The 14738-nt window shown below is 42.2% G+C and overlaps 1 protein-coding gene across 6 annotated transcripts in view; it reads right to left on the reverse strand.

The window, feature by feature from the left end:
• Window positions 1-12367, reverse strand: part of Cd47 (CD47 molecule) — a 52079-nt gene extending 39712 nt beyond the window's left edge. For 5 of the 6 annotated variants that reach the window (XM_013028543.1, XM_013028541.1, XM_013028540.1 and 2 more), the window contains exon 1: window positions 12238-12367. In XM_013028543.1, the coding sequence (XP_012883997.1) occupies window positions 12238-12352 (115 nt within the window). In that variant the 5' untranslated portion in view covers window positions 12353-12367. Of the gene's footprint in view, window positions 1-11274; window positions 11501-12237 lie in introns of those variants that run through there. The other variant, XM_013028542.1, reaches the window with a different exon arrangement.
• Between the last annotated feature and the right edge of the window lie 2371 nt (window positions 12368-14738).

The following is a 14738-nucleotide window of genomic DNA, read 5'->3' on the forward strand; positions in this document are numbered from 1 at the left end:
AATCTACCTAACTCAAGGACTTTCTGGGGTGGATTAGCAGCCTCCATAGTGCCTTACTTGATTTACAAAGTATATTTTTAAACTCTTAAAATGCTCAATTATTCACCAACTAACTTACAATCCCCCCCCCAATATACTGTCTCTTTCCTAGGACAAGGATCCATATCTATTTCTTTAGCTCCAACACAACTCTTAAGACTGAGAGCAGGACTCCCCTCTGCACCCCAGCATTTCACCTCTCCAGTTCTTGTCAAAAATCACCAATGATCCCTGTGAAAAAGCATGTAGGCATGGCTCACTTTCTATTTGGCTTTCCTAGAGTTCTTGAACAGCCACTTCCTTGTCTTGTCTTGCTCATTTCCTCTGGCCTGTATGGAGCTTTGGTGAGGGATTTCCTTCTTTGTTGTCCACTCTATACTAGCTTCTTTCTGAAATCGATGCCTTGGTTCCCACTAAATGTCAGTGTTCTTAAATCCTTTACCATCAGCATCCCTAAACAAATGTCTCATTTCCATAGTTTCACTACCCATGACTACTCGTACTGACCCAGGTCCCAGCTTTCTTCTAAATGGTTGGCTTTACACATCCACCTGCATCCACTAGTAATCCAGTTTGGATTACTAGTTATTTAAAAGTTAACATATAAAATTCAATGTATATCCTACAAAATTAAGAAAAGTGAGGGAAGGGTTGGGTAGGGGAGCGATGGGTGAGAATGCTCAAAGGGGTGACATTTGATCAAGATGCACTGTATTCAGAAATTGTTTTGTTGAATGGCAACTCCTATGGACAACTACTTAAAATAATATTTTTTTTAAGTTCACATGCTCAAAACCTGTATCTGTCCTTACTAAATTCCAAAATTCTCACCTTGTGACCTATTTTCTTCTATGTATCAATGAACCAGATTTGGACCAAGAAATCATGTTGGATTTCTCCCTCTCCTCAACCATGGAGTAGATTTACCCTGTTTAAGAGCTCCTAAGTCAAATATCTCTTAAATGAATTAGACATTTATCCTTTCTCCCTTAAACTACTGCCCTACTCTCCTAAAGAGCTTTCAGCCTCCATCCTCAATGTTTTCCCATTCTAAACCCAATGTATTTCCCACAGTCTCCCAAATAATACATTGAGAGCATCGATGCAAATGTGCATCTCTTTGCCTAAAAACACTCTCCCTCTTCCCAGGCTAAATAACCAATTCTAAGTGTATTTAATGTGGAATACAAATGAGGTCCTCCTAGATCCTTTCCAGTCCCTCCTGTATTCTTCTCGTTTCAAACTAAGCTGCAGTCATAATGACATTCTTGAGTCTCACAAATAAGCACATGCAATCCCATCGCCAGGCCTCAGCACATGCTATTCCCCCAGCCTGTGGAGACTGCCATCCTTCCCTGGATAGATGGTGTGTGTAGCGGTTAAGAGCACACATTTCACAGCCTGATTCAAGACATAGTCTAAGCAGCCTACAGTAGTTGCTAACCCCAGTACCTCCATGTCTTCCTCTATAAAACCTAAACAGTGACATTATCTACCTAATAGAGGTTTTGGTAAGTTTTAAGGAGACAATGAAGCTTTCTACTGTAGTTCCTCTCATATAGGAGGAAAGAACTCAATAAAACTACAACTACTGTTTGCTTTCCTCAGCTCTTCCTGACATCATGCCAATGAGATGAGTGTCCCCTTTCTAACACCTCTCAGCTGTCCCCCTTCTCTATCACTCAACTGCTTTTGTCACTTTCCTGCAGCTCACACTGCACCCTATGTGCTGTAACTGAACCCAGTACTGAATATTGTAATAACTGATTTACTTAACTAGTCTCTTCATAAACAATGTCTTCATTTCAAATACTATGGATCTTTCCAAGTGTCTAAAAAGTTGTTATTAATACATTTCTCCTAAATTTAAATCTTTAGGCCAGGCATAGTGATTTATTGGATTCTGGAATCCCAGCTAGTTGGATGGAGAAGATAGGAAAGATCACACACAGTTTGAGGTCAGCTGAGGTAGAAGTTAGTGAATCTCATCTGAAAAATAACTAAATCGAAAGGGCATAAGGGCATGGCTTAAGTGGTAGAGCACTTTCCAAGTCCCTGAGTTCAAACCCTAGTGTCAAAATCAAAGGTTTCAAAATAAAAATTTAAGAAAGAAAATAAAAAGTAAAGCCCTTTTTTGGGGTTTTCTTGAAGTAGTTGGACAAAGGATTTCAATTCAATCTGTCTGTTTATGCCTACTATAAGAATACGAGATTCTGTGGTCATTCAGATAAATGCCCCAAAGTGGGATTGCTGGGTCATAGGGGAGGGAGCTCTATGTAGAGTCTTTTGAGGAACCTCCATAGTACTTTCCAAAGTGGATGAACAAGTTTACACTCCCACCAAAATGCAACAGGGTTCCCTTCTGTCCACATCCCCTCCAGCATCTGTTGTTATTAGAGTTCTTGATTATAGCCATTCTAATGGGGGTGAGGTGGTATCTCAGTGTTGTTTTGATTTGCATTTCTTTTATGGCTAGAGAAGTTGAACATTTCTTCATGTGTCTATTGGCCATCCTTCTTTCCTGTTCAGAGAAGTTTCTCTGTAAATCTTTATCCCACTTATTTATTGGGCAGTTGTTTCTTTGAGGATTTTGTTAACAAAAATATTTGTTTTTAAACTTTTGTTTTTCTAAGTGTTTGTTTATGAAAAGGTCTTTCAAATGAACACCTTTTGGCTCTAATGCTGTTTTTATCTATTTAATGTCTGTTTCTCAAGTATGAAAGCTGCCTTGGATACAAAGCTGACAATGGTTTCAATATTAATTAGTATCCTAAAGTTCAAAACTCTCATCATGACCACTATTGAGTTTTGTTATTACAGATTTGATCCTCTGAATTTATAGTAAGACTCACAGAAGTATTTGTTAGTCAAATTCAACTTTTATTCTTTTTTAAAATTTTATTTTGGCCAAACCTGGGGCTTGAACTCAGGGCCTGGGCACTGTCTCTGAGCTTCTTTTGCTCAAGGCTAGTAATCTACCACTTGAGCCATAGCACCACTTCTGGCTTTTTCTATGTATATGGTGCTGAGCAATCAAACCCAAGGCTTCATGCATGCTAGGCAAGCACTCTACCACTAAGCCACGTTCCCAACCCAACTTTTATTCTTAATAAGTTCCAGGTAAACCCTACTGGAAAAGTATTTCTATTGATCTCCTTGTTGCTTCAATACAAAAGTACTATTTGCAAAACTCTCAATCTGTCAGTCACCTTTCCCACCAATGTATGACTCAAGTCAACTTAGACATGCCAGCCAAGCAATGAGCAAAACCACCAAATGGGAAGAAGACCTCTTAGACTCACTGGGACAGTTAATCCTTGCAATGAGAGCCCACCCAGAGGCAGCTGGGAAAAACTTCACAGATAAGTGGGGATGGTTTCAAATCCTAAATAGTCACTCTGTGCTTACCCTTTCAAAATTAACCAGTGCCAGGAGGCCAAAAGAAAATAATTCATAAGCACGCCTATCTAATGTCCATACCTTTCTACCTTCTAGTTGGGCAGGAACTTACATCTATTACCTGTAATTTCTATGTCTAGTGAGTCTCTCATTCATTCATTCTGTATAGTCCAGACATCTATAGTCCAATAACTCCTACCAGGCCTTAAACCACTCCAATCTAGCCCTAGCTTCTGACTGGTTATTCTTAACCAATCCACTATGCGCTCCCTTACGCAGTCACTGGATGTTAATTATTCAAGAGTAGTAAGGGATACGATCCACCAACTCCAGGACCAGACCACCTGGAATGCAGGAAACAGGAACCAGCCAACTCATCAAATTTTTTCTTTTCCACTTTGAATGGATTGCTACCCTTCCTTCTGCCATTTGTGGGCCCTCTAGTAATGTTCTTTCTTCTCTCATTATTCAGCCCCTGCCTCGTAAGATTTCTTTCAGATTTCATCCAAAGACACATACCTGCATTCACCACCAAGGAATTGTTACTGATGCCTTCTCATGAACCGGAAAACATCTCTGCCTTCTATCCCTGATATCAATAGCCCTTGTCAGCAGGAAATAGCCAGAGAGAGTCAGTGCCCCCTTATAATACTATCAAAAGGCTAAAACTTTAGGTCTACCCATGAAAATGGCCCCTTCTCTCGGTTCTCCATGTAAAAACGAACGTAGATCAACTCCTCTTCGTGTATCTGGTGGCAATGGGAGGTCTCCCATGATCTGAGGTGACTTCATTATCCACTATAGACACACAACCTTCTCGCCCTTCCCTATATAAACTCTCTCCACCATTAGTTCATTCTATACGATACTCTAGAGTGTGGCATGGCCATTTGGCTTTCCCAAATAAACTCTTTTCCGCCTGAACTATGTGGCAATATCCTTTAAGCAACCATTACAACTACAATATATTTTCAACTATAATGCACTTTTTTAAACTCTTCTAAGAATGTAATCTTCAATAAACCACTAGAATAGACCATGGATGAAAATACTTGACAGTAAATATGCAGGTTGAAAATCCATGTATCAGTTATCTTATATAGCACTATCTCATGGAAGTGCTACTGAATCTTGATCTTTGTCTCCCTATCCATCCTCTTCCCCTATCTTTCCCAACTCCACCCTTCCCTTGGAGTTGCTTGGTTCTATTTTCACATGCATGCATTGAATACAATGACTGTATTCACTCACCATTCCTCTCTCCATTTGTCTGTCCCATCCTCTTTTTTTTAAAAAAAATTTAATGTAAAGGTGATGTACAGAGGGGTTCCAGTATCAAATATATTTCCCTCCCACACGTTCACCTAGTTTTTTGGCCCCATCATCTTGTCATCCTCCATCCGCCCCCAACACATATTCCAAATTCCTGGTATTTGTTTTGGTAAACTGTAAGTTAATTACTCATATGAATTTACACATTGGACTTTCCCCCAGTGTATACCATGTATACCCTACTTTTAGTTAATTTGTTTGTGTATATCTGCATATGACCTTTATAAATTTTCAAATACATTTACAATTTAGATCTAACTTCCACATGAGAGAAAACATGTGCCCTTTATCTCTCTGAGCCTGATAACTTCACTTAGCATAATCTTTCATATCCATCTGTTTCACTGCAATGTCCTAATATTCTTCCTAATGGATGAGTAAAACTCCATTGTACATATACCACATTTTCAAGAAAGAAAAAAATTAAAGTCATATGGAGAGGATCCACTCTTCCAAATGGAAAAATTTTCTAATCAGCCTGACTAGAGACTCATGAATCTGCAAGTTTTAATGGAAAATATCAAGCTATCTCATGCTGAAATAGAAAATTTCCTTAAAACCTTACTTATTAGAGAGCAATATCAAAACTGAGCTTTCAAGAGTGACTTGGAATGTTCAGAGGGGAGGGACTTCCTAGGAAGAGACAGTAATGTGTACATAGAAGAATCAAGAAAGTAACTCAGGAAAGTATTCAAGTGAGATCTAGAAAATAAGGTAAAGAAAATCCTTTCTCTAGGAAAAAAAAGTAAGAGAGCTCTAAAATTCCTTGAATGACATGCTGAAAAGTTTAGACTTGATAACAGAAACAATTGTGAACCACTAAGATTCATTTTCATTTTAAAAATATCATTACCGGTGATATGAAAAGGGGATTAAGGGCAAGAAGGGAGTAGAGAAGGGACACCTATTTAAGAGCTACTGTAAAAGTCCAGATACATGACAGCTAGACAGAAGGCCTAAAAATGGCAGGAAAAATTAAAGCAGCAAGATCAACAGAAGTCAGATGTGGGAGGTGAGGAAGATTAAAAAGGGAAAATGAAATTGGTTAACAAAAATAGTATGTAGAACTAGTTTGGTTATGGATTAATTATAGAAAAAGAGGCTTAAAGATCTGGAAAGAACATGGTCTCAACATGAATGCGAACGTACCAAAAGTTCACTGAGAGATGTTCAATAAATCTCCAAACATATGGATCTGGATATAAAAGATCAGCTCTGTAAAGACCATGAATATAGCTGGCAACTGAAATCATGAGCATCAAGAAGATGGAGCAAGCCGGGCAACAGTGGCTCACGCCTATAATCCTAGCTACACAGGAGGCTAGGGATCTGGGGATCACAGTTCAAAGCCAGCCCAAGCAAGAAAGTCCGTGAAACTCTTATCTCCAATAAACCATGAAAAGCCAGAAATGGCGCTGTAGCTCAAGTGGTAGAGCACTAGCCTTGAGCTGAAGAGCTGAGAGACAGCAATCAGGCCCAGAGTTCAAGCCCATGACAGACAGAAAAAAAAAAAAAAAAGACGGAACAGAGACTCCCTGTAAAGCATGTAAGCAGGATAACTCTTGGGGGAACACCAATATTTATGGAGCTAACAGTTAAATGGGAATAAGTCAAGGAAGTGAAGTAAAGAAACAAGAGAAATAGAAGGCAAAATGAATACCACTGTAGACCAAGGGAGGGTCTTAATGTAGACAAAATACATGTTAAATAGTGTATGTAAAAATAGCTTCGATGTGAAAATTAGCATTTTTAAAATCTGTACCAATGTCAATGGCCACAATGAATCATATAGAAATTGCACTGGGGAAGTGAATAAGAGAAGCAGCAGAAGTGATTCTCTTATAATAACGATGGCACACGAAGAAGGCAGAAAGGAAAAAGTTAAGTGAATAGAGGTGAGGTCAAGGGCAAGAACTTTCAGCTCATGTTGTTTTTTTAATTTTCTTGTTTTGTTTTTTTAATATGGGATAAAAATTGAACTTGGCTGTTAGTTCCGGGGAAAGAATTGATGGAAAGGGAACAATCTAGGATGCAAGACTCAAGAACAAGTTGACTTGGCAGGTATCCAAGATGGTGGCTGCATTCCACTGGATAGGTGAACAGAAATCCTAAATGTGACGGAAGCAAATAAGAGGAAGTTGAATATGATATTCAAATTAGTTTAACCGTGAGAGGGCAGCTGAGAATCAATAACATTCACTACTATTTTTATGGCAGAGAAGGAAGAATCGATGCTCAGAGATGAGGTGGGAAATCCCTGAAGCTGCTAAGGTAAATCAAGCACAAAAGGAAGAAAGATACCAGTCACAAAGTATTCTTTTATCAGTTTTGTTCTCAGGACTAGTACCTGTGAGGAAAAACAGTGATCTCAGACTGAATCAGGTTATGTACAGAAAGGAAGACCCAGTCTCCTTAGTGGGGGCTTCAATAGTGGGGTACAGTGTTGCTATTGATTTGCAACTGCTCCCCATTGGATTCAAAGGTTTCCATGTGAGCCGTCAGTACAGAATATCACAGAGGCAAAGCAGTTTAAAGTCAGTATCAGCCAGAATTATGATCTCACAGAGAACTTCAAGAACTTTGAGTACAGTAAGTACCACTGAGGGATAAAACAGGAAATGTGGTATATGTGTGTACAGATATGCATATATATATACATATACACATAAAATACACATACATACACTTATGAACATATAGGTTCTCTCTCTCTCTCTCTCTCTCTCTCTCTCCCACACACACACACACACACACACACACACACAGGAATTTTACTCATCTATCAGGAAGAATAATATCATTTTCAGGGAGTTGGGTGGACCTGGAAAAATTATGCTAAGTGTATTAAGAAAGTCAGCTCACAGAAACATATGTGGGAATTAGATCTAAATTACAAACATAGATGAAAAAAATATATAGGGTCATATTCTTATGTTATATACAAACAAATTGAAGTATGGCATAGTAAGGTAGGATTCCAGTGGTGTAACTCTTTTGAGTAACTAACTTACAGTTTTACAAAATTCATACCAGGAAGCTAAAACGTGCTGTCAAGAGATGTGAGGGGGTAGGGGGAGAATCCAAGAGAGTTGCTAAAAATAAAATTTTAAAAAAGCAATTCAGACAGTCCTTGTACTTACTAAACCCTTTATTTTTTTTGTCTTTTAACCTGTCAATATGACTGATATTCAAACATTCACATTAATTCTTCCAAACTAAAGCTCAGATGTTGGACTTAACTAGATGTTGAATCTTGTGCAACTGCTTTACAGATCTGGAATGAAATACTCAGAGGAAAGTGGAGCTTCAGCTTCCTGCTTTAACTCCACATACCTCAAAGAGGGAAAGTCCAGGGTCTGTTGTCTTAGTCTAAGTATATCATAATTAAATTTCCTGTGTGCTCTATATTTTCCCTTTAATGCCACTGTGAATTTAGTCAAATTGATCCTACACTATTATTCTTGTTCTTTTATCACAGAATAAATATCTGGCAGTAGTACACAAAGTGAAAGTGACTTTATAACCCAAGCCTGCATTACATTAGGCAGGCTAAGGCATAAGATATAAAAATGTACTAATGTGTCTTGTATAAAAAGCCATGACAGCAAAAAACCTAAACGACAAAGACAGGCAAAATGGTTGCCTTAAATTTATGTCACAAAAAGTACATTACTGTATTTAAAAAAAAAAAACAATGCTATAAAAAACAGCCATAGCTAAATTCACATGAAAGACTTCAGACTTAGCTGTGCTTTCTTTCTTAAGTGATCATTTTGGATTTAGACTGTTTACCAATAGGTGGGGACTGGGCAGCTATTTTTCATCTTTAGAATGTGGCCTTTCAATTCTCCATTAACACCTCAGTGGCAAAGAGAAGACACTTCCAGAATATACAGATGGCAGCCTGAGCAAGCACTCTAATGGTGGGCATTTCATGTGATGCTGCAACACTCTTAAGTCTCTAGACTTCTGGGGCCCATCAACAAGGACATTACATAGCATTTGCTTCCTTAAAATGGCAACTTGGGATTCAAATAATATATCCTTTAGCAGAAAACAAAACACGCTCATTTAAACAAACCAAGTTACTATGAGACTCACACAATAAAATGGTTTTACTTTAAAAAAAAAACAATTCAGTCATTTTACTATGCCTGATTTTCAAAAGTCACTTTGAACAAAGAAAAATCTCTCAACCATTAGACAGTTCATCTGCATCACTGACATTATTTCTTTAAGGTTGCATTTACTAGTTAGTGATCACCACTGAAACTGATGTGCTTTTAAACTAAGTATAATTGGACTTACGGGGGAGAAACACAGCCATTCATTCTGTAGCTTGTAAATCATAACAGTGGGCTTCAGTCTCCCTTTAATTGGCTAAAAACCGTACCTAAGATAACTTCTTTTACCATGAAAGTCAATGAAACTATAAAGGTTACAAAGAAATTACCTGATTACTACTACTACTACTAGTTCTATTATAAATGAAACTAAAAGCAAAAGCAAACTGCAGTATAAATCAACGTAAATATCCACGACTGATTTACTCCAGAGTCTCAGTTCAATCTCCTCCTAAATCCCTTGCCTTATAGTTACTTGTGTTCTGAGACTGCCAGCAAGCCTCCACATATGTTCCTTTTAGCATTAAACACACAAAATTCCATTTTATCTTATGACAACGATCACTTCCTGTTTTCTAGTTAACACCTAACATAATGAAAATACACCCTGCCTGTAGTTTGGTTAGTGTTTTTTAGGTTCCTATTAGCAAGTATAATACTACAAATTCTTAATTTTAACGATTCTTTAGAGAATTACATTAATTAATATTATACAAAAATGAGTGTTAATTGTTATGTTAACTGTAACTAAAGAAGGCCTAACAGACTTAACCACCAAAATACCATTCCAACCTTTTTTAAAATCTACTTGAAAACAGGACTTGTTTTTAAAATAGTGCATGATTTACACTTTGTATTCTGTAAACAAGCTTTGATGCCCACAGCCTGAATTAGCAACATTCTGATACAAATTTGTCTTTGGCTCCACACCAAAGCTTTCCTATTACACAACAGCTACCTGAAATCGGTATCATTTTAGCTATAATGATAGCAGTGGCAACAAGCACACTAAAAGACGATGACGGGGGGGGGGAGGGGGGCGGGGGGGGGAACAGCTACCATCAGCCATTTAGACAACAGAGATCTTGATTATTAACAGTTCAGCATCCAGAGTGCTTGGAGAGAGGCAGAGACGGATGCTGACTTCCAGACAGCATCCTGGAAACAGTTCCAAGACATCAGCCTCTATGCGCGCTACGCCGAGGCTAATAATTAAACATTAAAATTAATTTAGCGTTCGAGGATAGATGTAATAATTGCTGTTCTGCCTGCTCAAATTCAATTCGGACAGGAAAAAAAAAAGTTCACAAAGGGCTTTTTAGGTATGAACTGTGCCAACCACTGTGGAACCACGAAAATTCCTAATTCCCTTCCTCGGGTTTTTACGGAGAAAAACATGCGTATCTAGAAAGGGAGAGAGATTCTAAAGGCTGGGAGTGAGGGGACATCTTTGACGTCAAGAGATACCCAAACCCTCCCTCCCTGCTGCACACAGGATTTTGATTGAAGGTTACCGGCTTCGTATTTCAGGCGAAATCCGGACAACTTTTAAAAAACGCTCTCCCCAAATGCAGTGGGGGGGGGAACAAAAAAAAAACCAAAAACCAAAAACAAAAACTTCAACCTACAATTCTGGGATCTGTGGGGAGTGTCGAGGGTGCGCGGGGAGCAAGAGAGTTTCCAGAAAGCTTATCCGTGAGGTTATAAACAACAGCGGCGGCAGCCAGAACGAACACAATAACCCAAATGAGCGACCAGAAGATTCTTCTAGTAAAGGCCGGGTCGGAATGAAACTTAACTGCGCCCTTTCGCACCCCATTCGCCCCGATGCTCACGCTCCAGGGCAAAACCCCTTCTCGGTCGGTCGACTTCGCCAAAATGCGCACTTTCCATTATCACGAGGCCTGGGCCCTCTTCCCCATTCTCCAACCCCAAATGCTGAGGAGCACCGAGACAGGAAAGGGGTGCAAGACGGAGGGGGGGTCTTCACAGCTGCACCCCACACACACACCTCCCCACCTCGCTGCCTGGCTTTCCTTTACAGTTCAGGTTCGCAGGAGTTCCTCGGCGTGCGCATTTGGAGGTGCGGATAGGGTAAGGGAGATGAGCCCCCGCTCTCCCCCTGGGCGGAGGGGGGGAGGCGGGGGGTAGAGCCAGAAGACGGAGAGGAGGGAACCAGGGGGGCGCCCGGTTCCCCACTGGGCCCTCCCACGTCGGCACTCCGGGCGCGCAGGGCCCGTGCGTCGTGCCCCCCCCACTTCCAGCCCTGGCCACCCGGCTCCGGGGCGCAGCCTGGCCGGCGGAGCAGGGGGGTGCCGGCGGGGGCGCCCGCGGGGGCGCAGAGCATCAGCCTGGAGCCCCGGAGCCCGGAACCACTCACCGATGCACGACGAGCCCAACAACAGCGCTGCCACCAAGGGCCACATCTCCGCGCCGCCCGGGGTAGCGGCCACCGCCGCTGGTGTCCGGAGCAACTGCCGCCTCCGCCGCCGTTCCAGGAAGGACAGGCAGCCGCCGCCGCCGCGGCCGCAGCGCAGCAGCAGCAGCCGGGCAGCAGTTTCAGGCGGGAGCGGCCGCCCAAGCTTTCCGGCTACGCGCACGCTCGCTCCCGTCCCCCCTCCCGCCTCTCTCCAACCCGCCCCCCCTCTCTCCAGTTCCTCACTTCGCCTGCCGGGCGCCCCTCCCGCGAGCCGCGCACGCGCACTCCACTCCACCTCGCCGCCTCTGCTGTTGACGCGGCGCCCTCCCCAACGCCCGCACCACCGAGCCCCGGATCCCGCTCCCGGGCCGGGGCGCGCGCCACGCTTCTTGGTCACGTCCCGCCGCCCCCTCTCCTCTGGGGGGAGGGGTGTGTAGTCGGCCTCAGGAGGGGGATGGTGTGCGCTCAGGCTTTGGGGGAACCCCTCTCCCCACCCCTCTCCAGCCGCATTAGACACACCCCTGCGACGCCCGTTGCTCCCCACGGCTCCCTCCATGCCCTCGCTCCACTTCACTCTGCACGCTTGCAGGATCTCACCTAACCATCTTCATTGGAGACTCAAAGGTCGGATCCTGTCTCCCTCTTTCTCTCCTTCCATCCAGGGTCTGGACCAGGACTGTCCTAGGTTCTCACCTGCGCCCCTTTCTGGCACTGCAGAGCACAACCCCATCTCTACATTGCCCAGGGGGTCACTGGGCCCCAGAGCGCGCGCATTGCCCTGGGCAGGGCGGTACCCTGGCCTTGCCCACAACTAGCTTCCACTCTGGACCCTGGTGGGGCGCTGGTGTCCCCCACCTCCCCTTCCGCCTAGCATTCAGTGGCCTCATGTCGTTTCAGATGCGGATCTGGTCCATCTTTTCTTACTTTGTTCTTGAGTGTTTTCATCCTCTGAGCAGCGTTGATCAAACCCGGTCCCCTGGGTGATGGTGAGCACTTTTTTAATGAGTGGAACATGAAGACCACAGGAACTTCTCAGCATCCTGACAAATGGGCCTCAGCGTTGAGTTAGAAATGCCGTAACTTCCCCCTCCCAGTCGTGTGCTTGAGCCTGGTGTGTCACTACCCAAGAGGCCCACCTCTGCCCCATACTTCGGTTTAACGTGCTTGAAAAATGGGTTCAGGATGTGATTCCAACCACCGCATGGACGAGGCCTTTGGATTTGTGGCTGAATCACCGGGGCCACATCACTCATTCTGACGCAGAAGCCCTTTTAAAGCTGCCTTTACCATTGATCCTGCAAGAAAAACTCTCACGTCAAAAAGTCAGGCTCTGCTGGTTGCACTAATGGAGGTGTAGATCCTGTCCATTCCCCTGCTTATTTTTTTCTCTCACCTGCTGGAAAAGAAAGCAATTTCCCACTATCATATTGGTAGGTAGCAGTTAAAAGAGATGCAAAACTTAAAAAAAAAAAAGAGATGGGATTGCAAGTTTTTAAGATTGCAAATAATTCCAACTCAAACGTGACCAGCCTGTGAGGCCACAAATGTCTTAAAATGTCACAAAATATGTTTTTAAATTTTTTGATCAGTTATGGGGCTTGAACTCAGGACCTGAGTCTCTTTGTAGTGTCACTTTCAGTTTTCGATGGGTTAATTGGAGAGAAGAGTCCCGCGGGGACTTCCCAGGCTGGTTTCCAATGCAATCTTTAGATCTTAGCCTCCTGAATAACCAGAATGATAGTCATAAGCCACAGGCACCTGGCTAAATTATTTTTAAGCAGTTGTACAAGAGGTGCCATTTAATAAAGCAGTTTGTGAATGTCGTGCATTTTGGTCAATGTCACCCTCAACGTTCTTAACCCCACCCCCTTTTAACCTACCTCTTCCTTTACTTTTCTTAATTTTGTGGTGTATACAATGAATTATTGATTGCTTTCTCCTCATTTCCCCTTCATTTGTCTACTCTCCCCAGGGCCCCACCATGCCTCCTGCATGTACCCATTTCCTGGTGCTGGTTTTGTTGGCCTTTGATCTAGTCTTTCTAAAAAAAAAAAAAAAAGAAGATAACTGGAAAGCTTCATTCCAACATAAGGTATACAGACAAAAGCTCTTGGGCCAAGCGATCTTTAATTTACCTATCAACCGTACTGTGTTTGAATCTTACCTAAATTTTTCTCATATTCATCTTGGAATTGAGGTTATTAGTTTGACATATTGGTTGATATATTGGATTGAGGTTGATTAGCTGCACTAAATTTTGTTAACTCTAATAATACTCTCCAGGAGCACTTTCACTACATGTGTTTCTAGTCTTGCCTTATTTTTTTTCCCATGGACTCAAGGACCAAGGTTTGATAACGACATTAACTGTGCTAGCAAATATTCTACTCCTGTTTCCTGGGTATCTCCTCTCAAGCACTCATAGCCACAGAATAAATAAAATCGCTACTGTCTATGACACAATAGCAGTATACTACATACTATACAATTGTTTCCTCTGTGTATGTGCTCCTCTTTTCCATAATTATCAGTTCTGGAGAGGTCATTTAGTATTCCTTCCTGAAAGATTCCTTTTGAACAGGGCAAACAGAAGGTGCTTAATAATGGTGTTGATGTGATTTGAGGCACACACATTACTGTAATGAAATTTGATTTTTCCTAATGATTGAAGAAGAAAGAAAAACAATTGTCTAGCAGACATCTCTCTAAAACAATGGTTAATAATTATGGTGGTCATGATTTGAATGGCAGCCTTGACCCCCTGAGGCTATCACAGGAACTGATCGATTCTTCTCCCACTGCTGCTGCTGTGGATACAAAAGAATCAGGCACCAGACTTGGAGCATTAGGGACATTGTGTATCACAGAGCAGCTGGTTGGCTAAAAAAGGCTGTCAGCTGTTCCTGGAAGCAACCAACCCCTCCCTCCCAGAACTGACAAGTGACTATAAAGGACTGTCCCTAACCTTCAGAGGTAGAAATCCAGTGATGCTCTGTCTCAGGCTGAGAGCTACTGAGACTGCTTTATATCTTCTTTGTACAGGAAATGAATAGACTAAAGTCAGGGCATGAAAGGCCACCTGAGTGATCCCCTCTGCTCTTGGGGCTCATGTTGGGAGCAAGGGTACAAACCCAAGAGAGAAAATCCACAGCAACCTGCTCTCTTCTCCCGGAGCATCTTGTACTCTTATAACTCACTTCCTTAAAAGTTTTCTTTCAGTTTATGAAAACACTTTCATTTTGTTTTTTGAATTCAGTTTCTCTTTCTGTAATGGGTTTCTTGGGCAGCAGGGGAGGCAATAATGCACCTGAGAACTTCTGAAGGTAGGTAGTACCCATTAACTATGTGTAACTAAATGAATCTTCAGAGTAGGGCACGAAAATGAAGGGAAAGAAGCATAATGTTCTCTTTGTCCACACCGATAC

This window comes from Dipodomys ordii, unplaced genomic scaffold (assembly GCF_000151885.1).
Source record: "Dipodomys ordii isolate 6190 unplaced genomic scaffold, Dord_2.0 Scaffold111, whole genome shotgun sequence".
NCBI lineage: Eukaryota > Metazoa > Chordata > Mammalia > Rodentia > Heteromyidae > Dipodomys > Dipodomys ordii.